The sequence below is a fragment of the Styela clava genome, chromosome 4 (assembly GCF_964204865.1).
Source record: "Styela clava chromosome 4, kaStyClav1.hap1.2, whole genome shotgun sequence".
NCBI lineage: Eukaryota > Metazoa > Chordata > Ascidiacea > Stolidobranchia > Styelidae > Styela > Styela clava.
In genome coordinates, this window is record NC_135253.1 from 5,467,982 (window position 1) to 5,493,324 (window position 25,343).

Sequence of the window (25,343 nt, forward strand, 5' to 3'; positions counted from 1 at the left end):
ATAATTACGAACTATTGGTAACATCGGCAATTTGGAAAGACCTGAGGATATATTACAGCAAAATATATGAGATCATTTTATATTTTGTGAATGTCCCGGAAAGTTTGTACATAATAGATACATACACAAGATACATAATATTTGGTGTAGTTCAGTAGTACAATGTTTCCTCAATAATGCCATACGTTTAATGGCGGTATCGTTTGATTTGATACATTTAATTAAATGATGCTACGACGACAAGTTATGGATATATCTGTCTCGCAGGCTATAAAGATCTCGGGTTCAAGCCCAACTCCGTATCCACAATGCAGTAAATTGAGTAAGCAATCCGAACTGTGAAGATTTCGTCCTTTCCACCATAAATAGTTGCTTCGTGCGTATCAGGGCCTAACTCGAAGTGAAGGTAGGAAACACTTCACACAAAAACTATACATATCTTACGTTTTATTGATTAGGTTTCTACAAGACCAACTACTTTTCTGTTTTCTATGTCTGAGGAAGTTTGGCCTTGGTGAGACGAAACGTTACAGAAATAGATTTGTGTTAGTGTGCAACAAGACTGTTTATTGAATATATATATTACGTTTAATTGAAATTTGTAACTTATGACGAACAGTTTCATCCACTCGATGTATCATCTTCAAGTTGTTCGTATTCAGTGTTAATACAAGATAGAAAAAAAACGACCGTACAGACAAATGGTAAGGGAAATCCAGATGCTAGTATAATGTAACCATGATCTAGTAGGGCTCTCACAGCGTATGAATAACCGATCACCGAGATTAAAGGAGCTGTCATGAATATGCTTGTGAGTCGTAATTTGTTGCTGTATGTCACATGTACCATTAATATTTTAGTTATTGATACGAATGAAAATTCTTTGAAAAATACGACAAATGTAAATGAAAAATATAGCAATACAATTTTTTGGGTGTAAAAAGAGCACACGACAAAGGTGCAAGAAAGTACTAAAAATATACTACCAGTTATACTTATTGTTTTTAAACATTTGAAACGGTCTAAAAGATATCCCGCGACAGGACCACCTAGAGAACCAACTAATGAGGCTACAAAAAAAATCTCTCCTGGAATCCGATCAGTTAATTCGGGAAATTTTTCCAATATCAGCGAGGAAAGTAATATAGATACCATAGGTTTGATAGACAAAAGTAGGAGGTTAATCACAGTCAGAGCTATAAAGTTGCATTGGGTAAACAACTTAGAAATAAACATGAACTGCCCAGTTATTGTCCATTGCGAGATGTTGGAATCATTTTCTGCGGATGTTGCAGTTGGTGATTTTATCAAAACATTCGTCAGAATACACACGACTATTGAAATAATCGATAATATAAAAAACGTAGTCTGAAACGTTCTTTCAAATGATTCCATTGTCTGGTTTGAAAAATGTAAATGTGTGTGATTGCTATGATCACTTTTATTTGTATGAACCAGCACATCTTTATCTTTTGTCTTTGTGAGGTTGAACGTATGAGTACTCACTATTCCGGATAGCGCCAGAGATATTCTTGATACGGCCCACGGTATTGAGACCGCCACTCCACTATCGCCCACTCCAAACCATTCCAATGCGACCAGAGCCGGCACGACACTCATACACGCAGATGCCACGCCATTGAGTGACTGACCTAAAACCACTACTGCGTATGATGTTCTTGACGAAATTGCAGTTGCTACTAAAATATTTCCCACCGACACAGCAGTCGTTGCAGTGATCATTAGGTTTCGAGTTGTAATTTTTTCACAAAAGATAGCGATGAAAATGCAAGTCAAAGATTTTGACAAAAATATGATCAATGATAGTAAATCTGTTTGTTCTGGTTGAATGTGGAAATATGCCGATACCACATCATTAACCGTAGCAAAACATGCAACTCCGTATGAACGAACAAGAAATGTAAAAGTTACGACAGTAAGAATAATCCATTTTTTGTGTTTTAATGTTTTCGAATCTTCGTCTTCCATAATTTCAGACTTATGATTTCATTTTCTGATGTATACCGTTTGTCAAAACGGTTATTATTCATTTGGTTAATAAGTTTAAGAAATCTGCAGAGAAAAATTAAAACGAAGATTATTCTAGGTATATATAACAATTACTTTCGTTGGCTGTTTTATTTTACATAAAACGACTGTGCAGTGATAATAAAGTAACGTGGAAACGGGCCGTTGATAAACAAAACTTTTGTAAGATGTGTGTTTTGATACGCAAGTATACGAACGCAAAACCGGCGTTCCCAATTATTTTGAAAAAATATAATTTAAAGTTTGTTCAACTCAAATACTAATTCTCAAGTTAGCCAATTAACTTTAAAATTAGTGATTCATCCGGTCTGAGCAAATTTTTTTTCCCAATTGCGGAAACAGTGGATCATTATAATATTGTATGATTTAATAATATATCCTAAAACATTTATTGGACTTTGAGATTCTATTATATTATGTTATCAGACAAGTATAGTATCAATATTGAAAGATACAGATAGAACTACTCGCAAGGATAATTCATTAAAATAAATCATGCATCGTTCGCTACAACAAAAGTAAAATTGAGACGATATACTTTTTTGATATTTAGTGTATGATGAATATGGCTTGTTTAAAAAATTAATTATTCTGGGAGGTAAAAAAAGGAAAAGGCAATTCACGAAAAAGCCAGGTAAAAAAGAACTAGCTAGATGTAAATGTACAATTGAGCTGACAAATTCTTGCTTTCGTCTTTGACTCTATAGTAGGAATAAACTAGGACTTTCTAGCAAACAGATGTAAAGCACTCAATTTCTGATTTTCAGTTATCCATTTCCTACCTGCATGGTTACTCTTACTCGATATATATTTGCCGAGAGCACGTTTATTCTATTACAATTCGACAACGTGAATAACGGATCTTGTAGCACTATTAACAATCACCTAAAAACTATTCTAAAAGGGCTAACTACTTCTTCGGAACGATTTCAAAATTAACTTGAGAAAAGTACAAACGCGTTGGAAGAAATGTATTTCGTGTGTCGTTTAAACTGTATGTTTTCACATGAAGGAACGATATATTTGAACAGAAGTACGTAGGACATATGCGATTTCGTATATAAATAACTGGGATTCTGAAGCATTTTCCCAGAACATGATGTACTGATTTTTAAAGTTTCCATGTTTTCTGGGTAATTTAATAAACAATATCCATGCCTTATCACGAGTTAGATAGTGACGTAGTAAAAGAAATATAAGACTACAATCCGTATTTGCATTTTATTTCAAAAACGTGATAACTTGTGCAAATTGTTCAAGCTGTTACGTAAATTATATAAAAATGTTGGTCATTCTCATGCTTGCTTCAGATAAGTGACGGTCTATGCCTGATGATTATGAACTAGAATTTTATGTCAATTTATTTATGCCGATTCTATTTTTATCCACTGATGACTGTTTACGTGCATGCCTCATTTATATATCTGAGTATGAAGGAATTGATCCATCGTAGAAATTATACACACATTTCAACGTAATGAACGTCTGTAATTCTTACTGCTGCAATGCAATATAGTCCCGATATATCTTAGTCTGCAATATATCTTTCATCCTATACATCAGGGGTGGCCAACTTGTTTCCGACCGCGATCGACTAAAATCGCCAAATTAGCTCGCGATCGACTGATCGGTAATGAAGCCATACACAAAAACGAATGATTACTGAATATGCAGGTAACTGCACATACGCATACAAAAAATCCGCCGCTGCCAATAAGTTCGGTTATTTGGGCGCATTCTTTAATGAAATCGGCACAATTTTTTTTTTATGTTCTATTCCCGGAGTAAATGTTTTATTATTTATTTAAGATCTATTCAAATCATACAATTCAGATTTAGGACTTGCCTAAATTTTAGTCGTAAGTGTTGAAAATTACGCAAAAAACATAGGCAAGTATCCATGTATTATCTAATAGGTGAAAAATAAATTATCCCAAACCATAAAATGTTACATGACTGCTCAAACTTCCTAATTTACAATTTCTGCCGAGTCCGATTCTTTGCTCGCTCGGAATTAAAAAACTGGGCAGTCTGATGCCACTACTACCGTTGCGAATAGAATGTATCACCCTACTCTTGGAGTGAGACAATAACTTTGGCATACTGGGTAGGATCGCTCGTCAGTCAAGGCACGCGATATTAGGCAAGTTCATTTCTAAACCTTGGCTGCAGCTTGCATTTGTTACGTATTAATAGGCTCCATCGGCCTTGCCCAGACTCAAATAATATATGTGTATACAGTATATCGTATTTTGTGCATGCACATTACTGTATTATTCCTGATTTATATTACACAGAATGCGCTGCATGAAACTGGTTCGAGGCAATTTTTGGAGATATGTCATTAAATTCACTCAACCTCAGACGCGATCGACTATTTGAGACGTGGCGATCGACCGGTCGATCGCGATCGACGTGTTGGCCACCCCTCAACCCTCTCAGTTCCAAATAGTAGTAAAAAAAGTTTACTAATAAAAGTTTTACCTTGTACCATATAGCTTAGATACTGCATCTCTGTATCATCTGCAGTTGATATGCGTGTAGTAAAGCATATGGAAACGTTAATTGTTCTTCGAGCGAGCATTTCGAATTATTGTCATAAGAACAATAGCAACCATTTATCGTACTTATACAATTAATAGTAATCGATTATTAGTAAAAGAGATATGGATATTCAAAAAAATGAACTTATCGATGTGGTCACTATTTGTTTATTTGCTTAACGCCGAAATAATCTCAGAGAAATAATACTCACTTAGTTAATTGAAAGCGTATTTTTGTTTGTCATATTTAAAATCGCAGAATTGATGATTTTACTCAGAGTCAAAAAAAAAAATTTGTTTAGAGTTAAACACGAGGCGAGTAACATGTCATATTTGTCATCATATTCCATTGCATATTCTCTCTACTTGCAGTGTAATAGAGAGTGGATATGGCCATGGAGGTCAATGAACTACGGGTTTATCTATGCGTTTGTATAAATAATTTCATTAATGTTAACAACGTGGAACAAAGTCAGGGGAGTTTGAACCCCAACCTTTTGTAATGCAAAAATGAGGTTATTTCCAATATATTACACATCTCATATATATAAAAACTATCGTATACAACAGCTCACCATTTTGCATGGTTTTAAATACGGGGGTTTTCCAGATCCACTGCAGCTAGAGTTGCCAACTTTGTGTTAAAACATTCGCGGAACACCTTAACGACTAGAATTTGAAAATTGATGAAACAAAAGCTTGCGAATCACGAAAGACATCAAAAAAACAGTGTGCGCTGTGTGTCGAAGAGTGATCATCCCGCGGCGTTATTTTCATAAATTCAAGCCTCTAAATAATTTAAACTCAATCAAAAAACAACTTGAATGTTGAATCTTTGAGGCATAAATACAAACGAATCAATCTAATCCAGTGGGTCTCAAACTTTTTAAGCCGCAACCCTTTCTATAATTTAGCAAGTCTCGCGCCCCACCTCAAAAATAACTAGCTCACAATAAGATACAAATAACAGATAGTAATGCGAAAGTATATTTCATTCAAAAAAATACGTTGAAAATGCGCGGACAGAACGTAAATAATAATTGTTTTTGGCTGACAAAAGACGAAATCTAAATATCCAAAATAGGGCGGGCAAGATCAAATTTAACGAATATTTTTATTGTTAATTAGCTTCACGCCCCCTCAAAATATTGTCCACGAGCCTCCCCCCTCCCTCTTGTGGGCCGCGCCTCACTGCTTGAGAACCACTGATCTAATCCTATGTTCACCTTTACCCTTTACTTTTAACCTTCTTTCTTTACTTGCCTTTAACCGACTTACAGCTACAGAACCACTTTAAAACTACCTGCGTTTTTTCAATTGATATACCAAGTTGAATGATGCTCTCAAATTAGGGTGACTCCTGTATATAAGCAATCCATTTTGCAATTGTTTCAACTTATTTGATTGTTATGTCACCAGAAAGTCATGGTTGGCGGAACATATCTTATCGACAAGTTTCAACTCACTTCTATTTGAATGACCCATACAGATATTCGCGTGAATTACACCCGTTTCCACTTTTAAACGAAGCCAGCAACCTTACATGACCTTCTATCTTAAAACGCTGTGGTTGTCAGTAAATTCCGGGACAACCGTTGCCCAGCCCGGGACACGGGATGCCAGACGTCAATTCCGGGACTGTCCTGGCCATTCCGGGACGGTTGGCAGCCCTAACTGCAGCAATGTTCAGAAAAATTTCGGGTCGCCATTCTGATGTCATATTAGCGACAGGCTAATTGTATTTAGTCTTTTACTTTTGCCAATTTAGCTGATATAAGTTTTACATCTACCATGTAATATCGGAAACGTATCATCAATTTTAATTTTATAGGTAATCTGCAAGATTTTCGTCGTTTGTTTCATATTTTGTTCTTAGTTGTGAAATCCTCTGTTTGTGGAAAATTAACTTCCGTTGCGTTGCAATCGTTATGAGAAAATGATCTGTGTACGAATTTTCAAAATTACGAAAACTTGTTTTTTCAAGAGAAAATTTAACTCAGAAAGAACAGAAGACAGAATTGCATCCACAAGATTGCCTTTGTAACCAAATCCTTTTTTTTTCCTTTTTTTTATTAAGTTATCAGTAATGGAATAATCGATGTCAATAACATCATGACAGTCTTATAATAAATTTTGAAATTTTACCCCCAAAATTTCTTTTTTATAATTCACGTACACACTTTCATCATATGACATTTAATGCAATTCTCTCAACAATTTGCAGAAATATTTCATGGACATTGCTGTTGCCATACTAGTTATTTGATTATCGTGTCTATATACTTGAACTTTGTTTTCTTGCCTCTGAATTATGTCATCTGTTCAACAAAATTGACTTACAGCCAAGTGATGAAAAACACGTTAGATTGCTGATTTCAAACAAGGTTGGAATTCTTGCACTACAACTCTATTATATATGGTTTCTATGCCATCTCTTTTTCTCATTAATGCGATTGCGATCTGATCTAATTTTAAACAAGTAATGTTGAAACAGACACTTAGTTCAAATTCTCGCACAAAATTAAAACAAGAAAAGTGTCACAATATTTATTCATTGATATTATCACTTAGTGATTAACCATTTCACATCGATTTAATGTTTGTGCAACAAGTTTCAATAATGATTCATTGAGCTTGTAGACATTGCACGTTCACCTACAACGCACTTCAACAAAACAATTCAATACAAAGACCAATTATTAAGTTGTCAATATTTTCAATCAGTTTTATTTGAAATGTGTTTAAATGCGCGTAAAGAGAAGTAAAAACGTATACTGTTTTTCACTGGAGGTGCGAATTTATTGGGACAAACAGATAGTGCAGCGGGGCGTTTTACAAAACCATTTTGTAGTTGCCTAATAAATTAGCTAACTGAACTCTTCAAATATTAGATTTCAACATAAGCCAACGATAGATCAAAAAACCCGTGAAGCGAAGAGTTTCACCCACTATTCGATACTCATGGTTGAAGCGATGTTTGTAATGCAACCTGTCGAACTTGTGCGCATGCGAAGAGAGTAGTTTATTTGCAAATCAGTTCTAGATTAGAAAGTAGATGTTCATCTTCTTTATGATTATTTTGACTTTGAAGTCCAAAATCAGTTTCATGGAAGATTAATGATTTTTACCGAATTTATTAAGTGTGGTCCATAGAAAAGTCAACGTCTTATATACATCAAACTCATATGCATATAACGCCAATGTCATATGCATATACAACCGATGCCTTATACATATACAGCAAATTCATATGCATATACAGTCGACTCATATGCATATACAGCTAACCCATACACATATACAGCCAACTCATATAAATCCAATGCCATATAAGCCAATGTCATATGCATATAAGCCAATGTCATGTGCATATACAGTCAACTAATATACATACAGTGCCAGTACCATATGCATCTAAGCCAATGTCAAATGCATATACAGTCAAATCCTACACATATAGTGCCAACTAAATATGCAAATACAGCCAAATCATATACATATAAAAGCCAACCGAATATGCATATGCAACGAATGGCATATACAGCGAATGTCATAAGGACATAGGCTACATTCCATGGCATATTCACATACAGCCAATGTCTGACATCAAAACTCCTGGAGGAAGTATCGGTTCCTCTTTGAACAGCAACAAGTTGCTTGGGCTCAAGGGTGTCAAATCTTTTGGATCATTGAATACCGGAGTGATTGGCCGTCCATTCACTATGGATTCACATTCACACATAAGTGTAGTCAAACTTTCATCAGTTAATTTTTGTTCTCTGCAAATAGCATTGAATATTTTTCTAATTGTTCTGATTTGTCTCTCAAAAACTCCACCATGGTGAGTTGGCCGCTGGAGTTTGAAATAGCCACTTGATATTCTTTTGCAGCAAAAATCTATGTATTTGATTTTGATTCTAATTTTGATTTTGAATGGTCAGATAACGGATTTCAGTGTGAGTTGCATCGACTATCGGTACTGCGGTTAGTCATTGGAGTTTCGTGTCCGTAATTTTGAGAAGTACTCTCTTGTTTTTTCTTTCGTCTCACTCTTGATTGTATTTGCATTTATTATATTTATGACACTATCACCACTGCACACTCTTTATCCTTAGAATTTTTAAAACAAATATATAGTATATATTCAGTGTTTGGCACATCCATCAACCTTTTTTTTAACAAAAAAAGTCTGTACGTAAACTTGCACTTGATTGACGGTACACTTATTGTGTAGCTGCCCTAAAACGATATACACTTTCTGAAAGGCAGGACAATGACCCTATACGATACAAAAGCCGATTGGTGCCATATTAAATTCGATCTTATTCTATTGTTGTTTGCTACTAGAACGTCCGCCGCCTCGCGGCAACACTGAACTCCTATTTGAGTTCAACGATGTAAAAATTAAGACAGAACGACCTGAATAAAACAATTTCAGGATCATGGTATAGGCTTCCATATTTGTTCTAAAAAAACACGATTGAAATGAATGTCCGTTTGGCATGTACGACTTCAAAGTAATAGGCAATATGAACCGTACATATTATTGTATATTTATGCCGTATATAATGGCAGAAAACTGAACGAGAGTATTTTTGTCTTGGGTCGACACCTGTATGCGACTAATTGAATGCCCAGTATTTTGTTTCGTTGCTGCTATGTCGTTTTGGGTAGTTATATTCAATATTCATTGAAATGACTAAAAATAAAACTAGTTTTGTAATGAGATTGCTAGACCTCAAGAATTGTGTACTCCAGCAATTAATATCGGTACTCCTGAAGTATGCGCACCAAGATGTCGCACAACCTGAACTCTAACCTTGTACAGAACCTGAGTTCAGGTTGTGCGCCATCTTGGTGCGCATACTTCAGGAGGTCCTTGATATCTTTAATCCAGCTACTCTGACTTTAAGAAACTGAAACTAAAAATAAAATTAGTTCTGTAATGAGATTGCTAGAGCTCAGGAATTGTGTATTCCAGCAATCAACATCTTTAAGCTAGCTACTCTGACTTTGTACTCTGGTACAAAGACTTCCCAGACGAATGCCTAACCATACGACCAAAAACGGTCTCTCGGTCGTCCCAATTTACCGTCTTAATGTTTTACCTCCTCGCATAATATGAAACTCCATCCTATCCATCAGGCTGTCAGTTACGGGATGTCACATAGTCTAACCTAGGGGTCGGCAACCTTTTGTCGCTCAAGGGCCAAAATTAAAGGTTGCAAGACATTGGCGGGCCCTACATATTTCTAGAAAGTTGAAAACCGAACGGATGATACTTTTTATAATAAAAATTAAACAGTGATATGTCTCTCGAATAGAATATAATTTTTTTCCTTCATTCAAACCATTTGCATTTATCATCAACTTTCCTGCGTTTTGTTGCCTTTTGTATAATTATAATTAAATTATTGGCTCAATAAACGAGTACTTGTAAATGTTATACTTGTTAGATTATAATATAATGTAGTCTACACTTGTCTTACAATAAATTCTGTTACGTACAGAATATAATCGTCAAAACCCCTGTTTTGTTACTATAATTCTGTGAGACGTCGCGGGCCGGATTATAGTACTCCGCGGGCCTGGTCTAACCTTTTGTCTCATAAAACTTGAAAACGACATTTTAATGTTGGGGTGATATGTAGCTTGCAATGGCTTTTTGTTTTAATAATATTCATATCCCGTATGCATGGATCCGCAATGGGGCCAAAATGGTTTTCGAACGCTGAGCTTCCTATTTGTTCAACTGCAAATGTTAAAATCCACAGGGCCGTAGCGTATTGCGATTTTTTCTTGAAACTCCAAATACTCGGGAAGAGATGATACAATCTGATGACTAACCGCAGTACCGGTAGCCTATGCCACTTACACTCTAAAGTCCAAACCGTTATCTAATCATTCGAAAGCTTGTAATAGCGTATAGTTTGTGAAAATAGTATAAAAATTTGGAGTGAAATATCGATCCTCATAGACCTCAGAAAAACTTCAATAAAAGAAATACCCTTTTACTGGATATTTCTGTCTTTTTATAAAATGAAAATGTTTATTCGATTCGTGGCGGAGAAAAGCTTCGCACCACTGGATGGCGGCATTTGTTCAAAATTAGATGTTTGCTTCAGATATCGGTTTTCATGCGTTATAATGATTTTTATACAAGCACTTTCAAAGCAGGTCCGGAGCCATCAACTAAAGGTTGCAGACGACTATCGACTCATTAAAAACTATACATAAGTTAAATAATACTGATATTGAGATGTCAGTATCTAACAGTAACAACAGACTTGAAGCAACTCGAAATTGTCTCAAAATTTTAGCATAGAACGTTTATTGTAAAACTGGAACCCCTGAAATATATTAATAAAAACTAGCTGATCATTAAGTGGAACGCCCAAATTCTTACATTTTATTGTAAAAAGTACAGTATAATTTTATATTTCATAATCAAATGAATCTGTTAACCACCGGAAATGTATTCGAATTTTTAAATTGTTTTCATATATTATAAATGATCATTTAAAAAGATTAAAAATCAAATAGTCGTTATGCAATTTCAATTATTTTCTTTTAATAAATGGAAATACTACAGATTTTTCACATGCAATCATTATACGTATTCATATAGAGAAACCCCAATTGACGGGTTTCATAAGATGTTACTGATTAATACAAATAATTGTCACCAAAATAAAACGAGAACACTTCCAGCAACACGGGTAAAGAACTATTTTTAAGGTTAGTGACTCAACATGATATTCAATTCATCACTGTCCACTGGTAAAACGCATTTTTCTCATTTGTCCTAGAACAATTTACAAAATTGACACTCGAAATTTAACAAAGCAAATATAATTTAGAACTCCAAAAATTTAATAAAGTTATACAGTAGTATATTAATTACTTTAGTGCTACATTAATTTAGCCAACACCTGATAAACTTAAGTAGTGTTTTAAGTATCTCTCAAATCGAATTTTTGTATTGGGTACAAATAATGAAGTACTGAATGCAAAGGAGAAATGGGTCTCGTCATTTGTTTTATACATAATTTTGCGGCCATCTGGATAACAGTAGGCTACATCGAAATTAATGTGAGAGTAGCAAACTTGGGAGAAAAAAAAACATATAGTCAGAAATAGAAAAGGGTTGTAAGGAAAAGGAAAATTCGGTATATTTGTTAAATAAATTTTAAATATCTTATGGTTTCATTTGTGGGTGAAGCCGTTATATTTGTATTCTGGATTCGACAATGCTAATATTTTATCTAGATATTGATTGTTATAGATTGCTATACAATAGAAATAAAAATATGTATCTATGTTGTTATGATTTTCGTCTAAGGACGCCGACCTACAACTTCACTTTCAAGATTAATTTTCAAAAGTCATTGAAATTATCATACATATTTCAAGTAGTTCTATTAACTTGGTTTTAATAGAAGAATTTTTGTCTAACAAAGTTCATTAGGTTAGCCAATTTAATGCATTTATAGACCTGGATGTAACTCGCGGTTTGTGATTGTGTCACATCACAGTAAGTGATGGTTGGAAAATATCTCAAGTGAGAAAGGGCAACGTTTTATGCTATGAACTAGCAATAAAAACTCAAAAAGTCTTTATAACCTTCATCCTTTAAAACGAATGTGATATATTTTATAAAACAATCGATTATGCATTTTTCTTAGCATTGAAATTTAACATAATATCAAACCTTATAGTGTTACCAAAACTAGCCAAGTATTCTGAAAAATTTATGATGTGTGCACACTAAACGAAAGAGACAAACGAACTTCAATTTTGAATTCTACTTTTTAATTAGTAAGCACTTTAGTAATTGATAATATTGAGCAGCTTGTTATACTAATTTGTAAGTGTCATATATAGGAACTTTTATTGATGGTCACGTACAGAGTTGAAGTACCGTAATTAAATAATAAAGAACGGTTTACGACGCAGATTGTAGGAATGACACGTTCTATTCAAAACTGGTGCTCAGCGAGAGTGTTAATATTTAAAACGTATATTCAAGCACCAATAACACTCGCATATGTTTCGGTAATAAAACCTTGATGTTTGGAGGACCTTTGGGAAATCTCATTATGCTCTCACACCACGATAAGTTAGTTCCTAATTGATTTAATTCCGCACAATTGACCTTGACAAAAATTTTGATTAACATTATTAAAGTCGCGTGTCGTGTTGATCGATTGTTTTTCATGGACAACAAATGACGCGATAAAGATGAAATATCCGATTATTGAATTGATGTTCCATTGTGCAATATTTTTTGCTACATCGAACAAATTGAAAATCAGACAATTTAATTTAAACAATTACAAATCAATTTAATTAAAAATATTCCTAGATTCTTTTAGATGAATATTAAACCGTATCTTGCCGATATTTAAAAAATAATAAGAAAGTTAAATGTATAAAAAAGAAATAAGAAAATATGTCTAATATTAGACAAAATATATTTCCTAAATATTATATAATTTAATAACTAATATATTTGACAAATATCATCCTGATGCTCAAAATAGAATTCTAAGATGTTGGTTGTATATTACAAGTAGATAAATTTTGTTTCTGGCTAGTGATTTTATTATTTTATTTTCTACCCGTCAGTGGCTGAAATCGTTTCGTTTGCTTTGTATTGTGGGTGAAATATTGAATTGATTTCGCATTGCTGCAATATGTGCCTAATAATACCGACTTCATTTTTCAAAAAAATATTGTCTAATTAGTCTTTGTGGGCTAAATATTCATGGTTTGATTTTTGTTAATTTTGGAACTCATGTACATTATTCAATTTACAATTCATTCATTTTAGATGAAGCATGCTGAACGGCAAAGTTATGACTTATCACTTAGATTTTTTAATATGTTTTATGATAAGATTATTAGAATCAGCCAAAAAAAATTTTCTAAAATTTAAAAAAAATCAAAGATTAATTTTATTTAATTGATAATTTTTTCTGGATAACATCGAGCGCAAATTACAAACATTAATCTTCGAAATGACACTACTGTTTTAGAAAAAAATGTGTAGTAATTAATTTCACGAAACAATTTTACAAATTGAATTCATTTTGTATGTCATCATTGATTATACCGGCTTGTATTTCATTAGCAAGAGTCAATTACTTTATTCCAGATTATTTGCTTCTTCCGAATGATTCCCAATATTGAACACTGGATCCATACTTCCGACGTTTCGCGTATGTCGGATATCATCATTTCTTTTCGGGCAATTAATTTAACGACCTCGATGACGATGTCATTTTGTTTTTTGGTCACAACAACATGTGGGTTCGGAAGCATATTGTTAGGTATTTTTGATTGACCTATCAACTTTGATTTAATTCAAATAAAAATAGCTCTCATGAAACATTAGCCTGTCAAAAAATGTAAAAAAAATAAATATCTTTGAATCTTCAACTATAACAATTTTGATAAAATTCGATATATTTTTCAGAATGAATTCATAACGGGACATCGTTGCTTCAATCTTACATGACCTGTTTTTTAATGATCACAGTTATACCCTGAGCTGTTTTCGAGAAATATTAGATAAACCGATATAATTATTAATAAACTATTCATTGTACATCAAGGGCACAACCATTCACTTTCTACGTTATGAGTTGAAAGGTATAAGTTCAAGTTACATAGCCAAGACCATTGATAACTGGATTGAATTGAAGTTAGGTTTTCATGATAGCTAATGATGCAGGATTAAATCCGTACATTATATTCCGTACATTACCTATCTACCAAAATAGATGACAATAATAAATTAGTTTATATAATTATTTCCATTGTCGTCACGACCGAAATTGCACTAACGTAATAATGTTCAAAAAGAGGTTTTGTTATATGACTGTTGGATATTAATGAACCATGCCACCGTGATTAATTTTTCGACTCTTTTGTTCAGAGTAAAATGCAAAAATGGGGGTTTAAACAAACAAACAGGAATAATTTACAGGTAAATTATGTTTAAGCATAAATTGCGTGTATTCGTTAATTTCGATAGGTGCTATAGCACTATAGAGACTGAGTATGTTTTCACAACTTCATTTATTTTTCGGAAGGGTGTTCTAGATGTCATCATCCGAGTAAACAGACTATATATATGCGTTACCATTATATTCATATCACGAAATTCATATCACTTGACAATCCGCCATTTTGTTTTCTTTCCTCCTCTTTACCCTTATTGTTGTATTGTTTACTCTGGCTCACAAACATCACTCAACAGTGTTACACTTTCACCAGAGGCAAATTAATATATGAAGACGTAGAACACTTGATATTTTCTGATGTCAAGGAGTTTATTAAATTCATATCTGATACCGCCATTGACCGGGTGCAACGTTCAGATTTGTTTTATAATTTCATGTTATTCTTTTTATTATATCATTTTACCGTTTCTTTGTTTCGGATAGTAAAGATAAAATATAAAAAGGTCATTAACAGTTTATCAATATAGTTTACTCTTGCGTAAAACTTGACCGTATGGAAATTTGTTAGGTATTTTTTCCTTAATAGAAAAGAAATGCAAACCCCAAAGAAAACTAAACGGAACAATATGTATAATCCAAAAGTTGCATATTCGACAAATTTGAGTAATTCATATAATTTTCGTGAGAAAAGTAATAATCCGCCTTAATTTCTTGGCCGCAAATAAAAAATATTCCAATTAAGTAAAATTTTTATATATTATGACATATATTATATATGATCATATCTTATTTGATCAACCTGATTTAACTATAAGTTCGATTATTTATCAATCATTCGCAGAAGTTAGCGACAACCTTTTGTTTATAGACGTGATAAAATTGTGAAAAGTGAGAAACATTTACATCAACCAACGATCTTGCATCATCCAACGTAAAACATTGAAAAATGGCAACTCAAATTTAGTGATTTTTCAACGTATATAGAGTGTTCTAATATAATCCTATAGAATTCCATGCCCAGTGTCGGCTAGCTCTATATAACAGACTTTATGAAAAGCAAACACACCTGCGAGTGTCAATAATACGTGATGAAACCAGCTTCTTGTCATCCAATATGAGTTTGACAGGCAATAAGGCGAATACAATATTGACATCATGGATTAGTAGCTAGCGTCACAAATTAGTTTTTTGTTTATCTTTACAAGCACACAATATGAAACATTCGACGATAAAATAAATAGAGATAGCAAAACTATATTAATAAGCTGTACTGTTATAAATGAAATACCGTTAAGAACGTAATTGGGAGGTATAGTTATTACTGATATAAACAAATGCTGTCCACACCACGGAGGTAGCAAATTTAGAGTCAATTTTCTCATTTTATATTTGTTATCAAAAGAGATGTTTTTCTGCAGCTGATTATTATCGGCCCTCACACGTTTTCCGCATTATAAGTGTAAATCTGCACTGTTAAATTGGCTAAAAGTTGATAAACACGAGATATTTCACAGCAAAGTTATTTTCTAATTTTCCAATGAAGTAACTTGCAATTTATTTCAAATGATGGGAAATAAGAAGAGAATAGGAGTGTTGATCCGTTTCCAAATATGTGGATGTCAATCAAAAGTTTTAATTGGAATTTGGACTGAATTTAATTGCTATCTGTGCGCCAAACTCAGACCTCCCACCCCTCGTAGACAATCATTGAATCTAGAAATAAAATAATATTGCCGATTTGCAGAAAAATTTGAATACATCCTATTAACTGATGAAAACAATAAAAAAATAAAAACACAAAAAATTGCAACACTTCATAGTTGAACAAGTTTCTAGTTATTTCGCCAACATGTCGTCACGCTAAAAACCGAATTGCGTAAGTCATTTTTGGCGGTTTTGAGTTTTTCATAAAATAAGTATCCATGTAATGCTGGCGCACCTGTCTGTTAACTCAGTTTTTACTTTAGGAATATCCGAAACCCATAAAAATGGAGATTTTGTATGATATGCAAATTTGTTCAAAAATTTCGTCATAATGATTATTATCTTTGTTAACGCAGGACTATTGTGACGTCACAAAGGCAAAATAACCTCGGCGAAGGATTTTAGAGTTTTTGCATCTCGGATTCTAGCTTGGCGCTTATAAATTTCAATTTATACTACAGTATAGGGAGGCGTGCACTTGTGATATTCACTGTCTGAGTCCAATTCACCTTGGTTGGCTTTAAATAAGGGTATATTGCTGTTTTACTCTTTATATTTAACTTTAGTCTTATTTCGGTGGATGTGCAGAGCGTGTTATATTGATAAAATATATATTTTGAAATATAAAAAATAATGTAATTGAAACAGATTAGGTATTTTGGGGATTAAACATCGTATATACTAAGAATTACATTCATTTTTGGATTGTTTGGTTTTCAGGACTGGTACATATAGTCAAGTTGCAAAACTGCGTATGTCCCCTAGTCATAGACACATTTCTGCCTAAGTCACAGTGCGCCATTATGACGTCACATGACTGCGTCATACAAATTAACTTAAATCCGGCTACGATCAAAAAATTGAACTATGGAAAATTATTGACTCTCAATGGCATAGCAATATCATAAGGAAGTTTTCTCAAAACTGCTAAAAATGACTTACGCAATTCGGTTATTAGCGTCTGTAGAAATACAAACAAACAAAAAGTGCGAAAGAAATTATAGCGCAATCACAATTGTTCATACTAAATCTAAACTTCACTTTGACATTGGTTAGGTTGTTTCAACATGGAACCGATTTACCGTCTTCATCAAATACGGTTAGTTATAAGAAAAGTTATTCAATTAGGAAATGAAAGTCCCTCCAGGTGTGTTGAACAAATAGCTGTCATTATTTGCACTAATGACCCCACAACATGACAACAAAACTGTCTCGAATGAAAGTATAGATTGCAGTGCCGTCCCGAGATGGGATGGGTCATTCCAATCACCTGCCGGATAGCAAATGTATTCACGCGTCTAAACATAAAATAAAAGTAATTTTCGGAGATAAGAATTTGTTTACTGAACGGGAGAAATGTTGATTCGGCGTTGTTCATGCCAATCGTGTAAAAGATAATTACAAGAAAATACATTTTAGTCTCAGTGGATGGGCTGAAAATTGTACGAATTAATTTACCGCTTTATGATATTTCATGCATGGCACACGAGATTTTCTTAATAGAACTATAGAATGATATTATAACCTACCAATCAAGTAGAATTGATCATGTACGGTGTACATAAGAACCTGGCTTGTAAAATCAGGTATCCGTATTGAAATTTAGATAATTAACGTTTATCATATTACCATTATACGTGCCTGTATCAGGTTGTGTGTAAATCCCGTAGCCTCTTTTCCCAATCTTTAAGGTGTGTCGTTTGATAGCCACCGTTTGCGTTGAACCATTATTAAATCAGATGACTTTATAAATACGGTGACTAATCAACAAATATAAATAGATGTCTATATCTGTATGTACCTTCAAGTAATGTATACATATATATATGGATGCCGACAAGACTTTATGTTATAAGGTGCTTTTTTAATTCATTAGGCAGGGGTTGCCAAAGTTGATTGATAGCGGGCCAAAATTCGAAGCAGAAGGATATTCGCGGGCCAGAAAAAAGAAGAGGCAAAAAGGGCGCGACGCACGGCGGGGGTCAGGGCGTGCTCAAACGCTGGAGAAAATTTTGAAAAATATGCACTAAAAAGGACTGCAAGGGCTAATGGGCTGCAAGCTTGCTTTTAGATATCGCAGTTTGGTATGTAATAAAATTAATATTTATAATGAGGTGGTGATAGAATACCTGAGGAATGACAAGCACGAATTCCAACAAAAAATTTGCAACTGATAGCGACTAATGAAGTTACTTGCTCATCTGACAATCGTTTAAATGGCTACTTATGGCTTGTTTTGTTACACAAAAAACGTCCCAATGTATATAACTGAAAGAAAGAAATGCTAACATAATTCAGTTGTGTATTTTGCATATATATAACTGTAATTAGGGTTGGCTCGAAATCAGATGTTCAAATGTGGCTCCAATGCAGTAGCCTACTTGTATTCGCAATACCGCATTCAAGTGATTATCCGTCAGTCTGGACCGAAGTTTTGTAGTTTCTAATGCACAATAGTATGTGGGTCATCAAAAGTCTATGGACATATAATTTTTTTTTCTGCAGGTTCAGTATGAGAGCGGTTCCCGATGACACTACAGGCGAATTTTCAAATAATTCAGTTATGTGGTCTAATAAAACTAATCGTTGTGAATATATTGTGTTCTTCATGAAAACCCAGAAATCTGTACCCTTAGCGTTATTTGAATCGACTTGTTCCAGAAGCACGGCGAAATAAGTATAAATTGAGTTATTGTAACATGAAAAAGTATTGCCGCTACCAAATGAACAGCTGCAGATTTGGTTGGATAATGACAATTTTAAATCAGTCAGCTCCACCATATAGCTATGATTTTATGCAAAATAAGTTGATTGATGGTGTGAACATTTAATGTTAATTTGCCAAGTTTTGTTATGAAGCCTTCCGGTGATGAAACACAATTTTCAACACCTTATATTCAAGAACATGTTTTTGTTTTAAATCATGTTTGAACCATACATGAACTCACTTATTAAGATAACATTCATTGATAGCGCTAATTAATAATGGCTGATTGCGAAGCACTAATTTGTAACAACCGAAGATGAATGAAAATTAGTCGTGAAATCGCACCATATTGGAAAAATTTGACTTCCCGCTGTTTTATGATTGGCCTACGAAGACTGTGGTGATCTTTCGAGAAAATCTCTCTTAATTCAGATAATTTCTGCGATCTATTTTTTGTCACGTCTAGGTTTAGCACTATCGCGAAGGCTCAAACGCGACGCAAAATAAATAAACAAACAAACAATAACACAAACAAATGCGAATTGAAACTAGAAGAGGGATTTCCTTGGTAATCATCTTCCTGTTATTTTTTGATGAGTCTCTTCTCTATCTGCATCGGCCATTTTCGCAAGGGGCCGTGAAGTTTGCTTGCTTCTCTCGGCGTCCAGCAGAGATTGCTTGCGCCACGGGAGATGTCGAGGTCTTCCATTCTCTCGTTTTTGTTCCTCCATATTACCTTCCTTTGTTTTTATTAGTCGATATTAACGGATGGATATCTTCCAGCGATCATATTCGTCACCGGAAATTTTTTCTCGACCGATATATAGGGATACTATTTCTGTATTGGAACAGTTGTATTCAGTCACTCACGTAGTCGATATACAGCATGGTTACTGGTATGGCAGTAAATTCATATATAAATGAGTGATTGCGTAAATATACTTTGTAAGACATTCACAGCCAAATATAGCAGTTTATTGTAATAGTGTTGTAATGTACAAAGTATAGTAACAATTCTATGTAAAATATTAGCAAACGCAGTTTTGATAATTTTATTGTGTTAAATCATGTATATATATTGTAGTAAATATCAATTTTTGATACTTAAGAAATGTTTATATAAAAGGTATTTTTACCTGCAAAATAGAGTGAGTGAATAATGCAAAAAAATCACAATTGTGTCACACTAAAAATACGATATAAATAATATGTGTTTCTTTTTCTATTTTTGCAGTGATAGTATAGCGTCCGCCATTTTACTTTTCGAGTTTCGAGTTGTATATTTAGCAGCAATGATGCTGAGTGCAAGCAATACACATCCATTAGCAGTCAGCGCGATCCAGTCGCGTTATCTTGCCGGGAGCGTTTCACAACATGATGATATGAAAGAAGAGGAAAATTCTGACGCAGACGACAGAATTCTGAAGATGCCCACTGCACCTTTTGTAAACCCAACTTTAAATTTAAAAGCTGATGAAAAGATGGCGGAAAATGAAACAGAAGCTGGACGTTTGATGATTTCGTCGTTAATGATCAAGCACCCAAGTTTGATCCAGCGGGATTTTTTTGCCACTTCGCCGTCCAGTAGTACGTCGTCAGTAACCACGTCATTGTCTCCATCTAGATTAGGTTCAGCATCGGTGAATTTTGCTTCAAAATCTTCTCCAGAGAATGATTCCTCTCTATATAGAAGACATTCGGTAGAAAATAACTCTTCTAATCGGCTCAGTGATGACAGTTCATCTTCTATCAGTTCCAAGGGTTCTAATTTCAGAATTGATGCATTGCTGTCGTCCGATGCTAAAAAAGATTCCCGGTCCAATAAGTCGTCTTTCTTGCATCCGCATTCAAGATTGATAGGACACGACGTGGTAACAAAAAGGCATCATCCACAACCATTTGAAGGGTCAAGAAACGAAAGTCGCATCGCGAGAAGTCCGGCGATTGATGTTGTAAATGATCCAGATATCCACGACAACGAAAGTCTACATTCTACTGGTTCTTTTTCATCGTCCAGTGGAAGAAGATCTTTGTCACCTACCGATAAAAGAACAAGCAATATCAACGGAATTCCAAAACCGGATCCAGAAGCTTTTCGTAACCAGGACAGCAGTCGCGAATCTATATCTGACCACCGCGTACTAGGAGATCATCTGTGGCATTCAAAAAATCCAACCAGTATGGGGATTTACCCAAACTGCAACCCATATCAAATGAACCCACTTGCAATGGTTGCAATGTTAGCTGCAGTCAGAGGAGAAAACGGTTCCCATTTTCCCGTTGATGTAGAACGAAAATCACCCGCTGATAATACAGAAGCATCCAGGGATAAAATTCATCGCCCTCAAGTCGCCGCGCCGCACCCTGTCCACCCAATCGCTCTGGCTCATGGAGGACTCTTTCAAAGGCACTCTGTTCCCCAACACATGGCGATGCAATCTCAATATCATCCTCATTTCGGCTTGATCCATCCAGGACTTTTTGATCACATTCCCAATCAACAAGCAGCTCTAGAACTGATTCGCAACGGTTCAATGCTTCGTGGGCTAACAGGATATGCAGGTAAATATTTTATATAATTATACTTTATTTATAAGCTCTATAAATGTTAGGATGAACCTAATTAATTTCAAGCATCGCCTCCAAAGCATTTTGAGGGCATAGATAATATTATATCAAAATTTGATATAATTTTGTTTTTTTGGTTCATTTATAACAAATTAAAGGGCTTTATATAATACATATCCAGCAATTAGTTTGAAGAAGCATTTGTTTTCGAATTGACTTAGTTATATTACACATAAAAAAGTATATATTTGTGACATGCCAACTAAACTTATTTTTTTAAAGTAGAGCCAAATTTCACACGAATTCAATAGCGACATTGGTCTGATAATAATATATAACGTATGCTTAGCGTATCAAATATATTTTAGTTTGTGTTTTTAAGTTTGTTCGCATGGACATTCTGTCTTAAAATATCCCGACTATTGTAATTTGGAAATACGAACTACGTTAAAATTTATTCATTAATCTTTATTGCCAAAACAAACGTTTTTTTTTGTTAAACAAAATATTAACTATAAATATGTTTTCACTGACCATTCGCCATATGGTCTGTTGGACCCAGCGTGCTAGATTGGTAAATTCTTTACCGACGCTCCACGTGCGAACCATCTGCTAATTGGCCGTTAAAAAGATAGGAAGATATCAAGCGTCAAAACAACAATAAAATAAGCCTAATTAGACGCATTCATACTCCCGTTAAAAGCTCATTCAAATATCAATAGTTTATTCACAGTCGGTTTATTTCGTACAATGTTTCGCTGCTTTGAAAAGTTTTCATCTGATAAAGCTTGCACTTTGCAAGAACGAGCGAAAGATAAGAATTGGCTGAGTGTATAAAGACTATACGTCGGCACGCTTACCGTTTGTTACTAGATTAACCCCGAAATCAAGGCGCGATTGAAAATAAATGACTTGATATTGAAGTACCGTAACATACCGAAATCCCAAATAGATCGAAATTTGCAAAACTGTTCCGTCCAACGCCGAATATAATCAGGGTGAATGGTTATCAAAAAGGACTAGATCTCATCATTCATGGCACTGCACATCACGTAATATTGCCGACTATCGATGAATTCATCATCGGAATTTTGATCAATTTTCTACTGAGACGATTTTAAAACAAAATATTTCATATCAGTAATGGGTTGTCAGTAAATAATATTATCCTAACATTTCCGACTCTTGTTTCAAAATAATTGTGGTGCCATATGTTTCCATTTCCGAGGTGTTTGACTTAAACCAATTTATTGTCGTAATAGCTGATTAATGAGAGTAAATCTCGTAAAATATTATCTACAAAAAACGATGTTATCGCAAAAATTATGTTATATGTCAACAGAAATCTAGATTATTTATTTATATATCGAAGTAATAGATAAACGTGGCATTGTAAATGGGATCAAGATGGGATCCAGTCTGTTAATTTTTCTGGAAAATAAACAGGAACACTCAAAACAGTGTTTCGGATGAAAATAAATTACAAAATATTATCGCATGATGTAAACACGATATAGCAAACGAATCACAAATCGGCAGGTAAATTTTGCAAACATCGATGTGGATAAAAACAATGGCCGTTCATCAATTCGAATAAAACAGCTTCATTACGAAAAATGCGAACCTTGATCCTCTAGCATAGTATTCGCTGTTGGTATTTAACCTGTCGCTGAGGTTATGGAAAATACCCGACAACGTTTCATGTACAACACGATTTTGTCTGGTCAGTTCAATAATTTTGTCTTTAAATTCCGACTAGCATTTTATTTTATTTGTTCAGAACAACTTCATCCCAGCCTTCTGAGCAAATCTCGTCGGCCTCGAACTGCGTTCACATCTCAACAACTACTTGAACTGGAACGTCAATTTAAATTGAACAAGTACCTATCAAGACCGAAAAGATTTGAAGTTGCTACAAATCTTTGTCTCACGGAAACACAGGTTTGTGTTGTTTAGTTTAATTTAGTGTGTAATTCTTTAAATAACTAACAAAAAAGTAGAATTTTCTTTAGTCAATTGATTCGGAAAAAATTAACAATTCACGATTAGATTTCGTAATTGATTCGTTTTGTCTCCTACGAGACTAGCTAAATTTATATTATTTGGGTTAAAAATTTTGCAATTGCAATTATACAACATTTATGAATGAAACGTTGGTTTTCAAGATAATCTTCATGCGTTTTCATTTCTAAAAAAATAATCTTTTTATATAATTTCATTGTCGTTTGGTAATTGATTGATAAAAATAACTTATAATTTTCGCTAATTGCAGGTGAAAATTTGGTTTCAAAACCGTCGAATGAAATGGAAAAGAAGTAAAAAGGAACGCGAGGAAGGACAACAGTCGTCCACATCCAGCAGTGAAGCGTGAATGTGGTTTAAAAAATTTCTCATCACGCTCAAAGAGGTCACAAAAATACGCTGCTGCGTCTGATACTGGAAAAGTCGATCTGGCGACGAAAAACAGATGTCGTCAAACTTCGCTTCTTGGTGTTCAGTGTTGATCAACGTAGTACACGCAAGTTAGAAATCAACACTTCGATAATAAAAATATAAACTGGGACACTCTATCACATAAAAACAAAAATTGTGGAAATTTTCTGATATATTGTCAAACAAAACATTAGACACTGTCTAGCAAATACCAGATAACAGTAGTCGACGTCTGGACATAAACTATTTCCTGCAAGCCCTAAAGCAGGGCAAACTGTTATCCGGCAACTGATATACTGAAATTTAAGTGTAGAATTCTAATTCACGTTCTGCAACACGCAACACGGTTTGATTTGCGTTACAATTATCCACTGTAGTGACGTTTTTGTTGATATATAGTAATATCAATTCATTTACTCATTTGAAGTTATATAGTTGTTTGAGAAATAAATTCATTCGCACTTTTTGAACTCATATGTGGAATTTTAATACTTGCATTCGGCTCATTTCTCTGTGAAATAGTAAAATCATGTCGACAAATTCGCTTTCTTGTGGGTTCAACGGTATAATTTACGTGTTTGTTCACGTTAATTTTTTATTTGGTTCGTCTTTACTGGATGTATTTATTTTATATTGATCTATTTTGTCTTTACTTTTATGTCTATTGATATCTTCAAAATACACAGTCTATTGAATGAACTTGATGATTAAATAAGTGATGGGATAGGTGTTGATTAGAAAAACTGCGTACAATATCGGGTGTGATCATCGTTCCAAATATTTTCAACCTAACTGTGAAAATGTCGAAGGTGTATTTAAAACACCGTCTCATCGGCAAAGTGCCCTCCCTCTGATTATAGCACAAATAAACAACGAACACGGTTTGCTTAAATTGTCTGAGTTAAGCAACCTCCAAATTTTATATGTGCAACCCCACTGATTCAAATCTCGTTTAATAGTTTAATAGCCAACAACATCTTGATAGTTTTGCTTCAATATTCAGGTGATATGATTGATTTGTTAACTTCAATTCTCAATTTGTCCTGTTATCTGACGAAACCCTATTTTGGAATATATATCTATAAAATAAAAATAAAATGATCTTCAAAAGATACTAAAGAACACTTATAATTTAATTTATAGGTCGTTCTGGGGATCAAGATTCTTATAACAATCCTTACATATTACACAAGCAACTTAAATTTGATAATTAGAAAAATATTAGGCTTGAAGATAGTTCTTCAAAGAATACAGAGGAACTACTATCTTATAAATTGTTGATAATAAAATAGAAATAAATATAATATGCTATTAAATTAGCGCATACCTAACGGGAGTATGCCCGTGTGAAGAACCAGACTTCATTTCTAC

The 25,343-nt window shown here is 34.0% G+C and overlaps 2 protein-coding genes across 2 annotated transcripts; one reads left to right on the plus strand and one right to left on the minus strand.

Moving 5' to 3' along the window:
* Window positions 1–621: 621 nt before the first annotated feature.
* Window positions 622–2,049, minus strand: LOC144421952 (uncharacterized). Its single transcript, XM_078111576.1, has one exon. It carries the CDS (start codon window positions 1,987–1,989, stop codon window positions 622–624), a length of 1,368 nt encoding a protein of 455 aa, XP_077967702.1. The 5' UTR covers window positions 1,990–2,049.
* Window positions 2,050–19,724: 17,675 nt separating this feature from the next.
* On the plus strand, window positions 19,725–24,671 carry LOC120326956 (uncharacterized). Its single transcript, XM_039393314.2, has 4 exons — window positions 19,725–19,867; window positions 20,206–21,533; window positions 23,320–23,480; window positions 23,812–24,671. Exons 1-4 carry the CDS (start codon window positions 19,740–19,742, stop codon window positions 23,908–23,910), a joined length of 1,716 nt encoding a protein of 571 aa, XP_039249248.2. The 5' UTR covers window positions 19,725–19,739; the 3' UTR covers window positions 23,911–24,671.
* The last annotated feature ends 672 nt before the right edge of the window (window positions 24,672–25,343 follow it).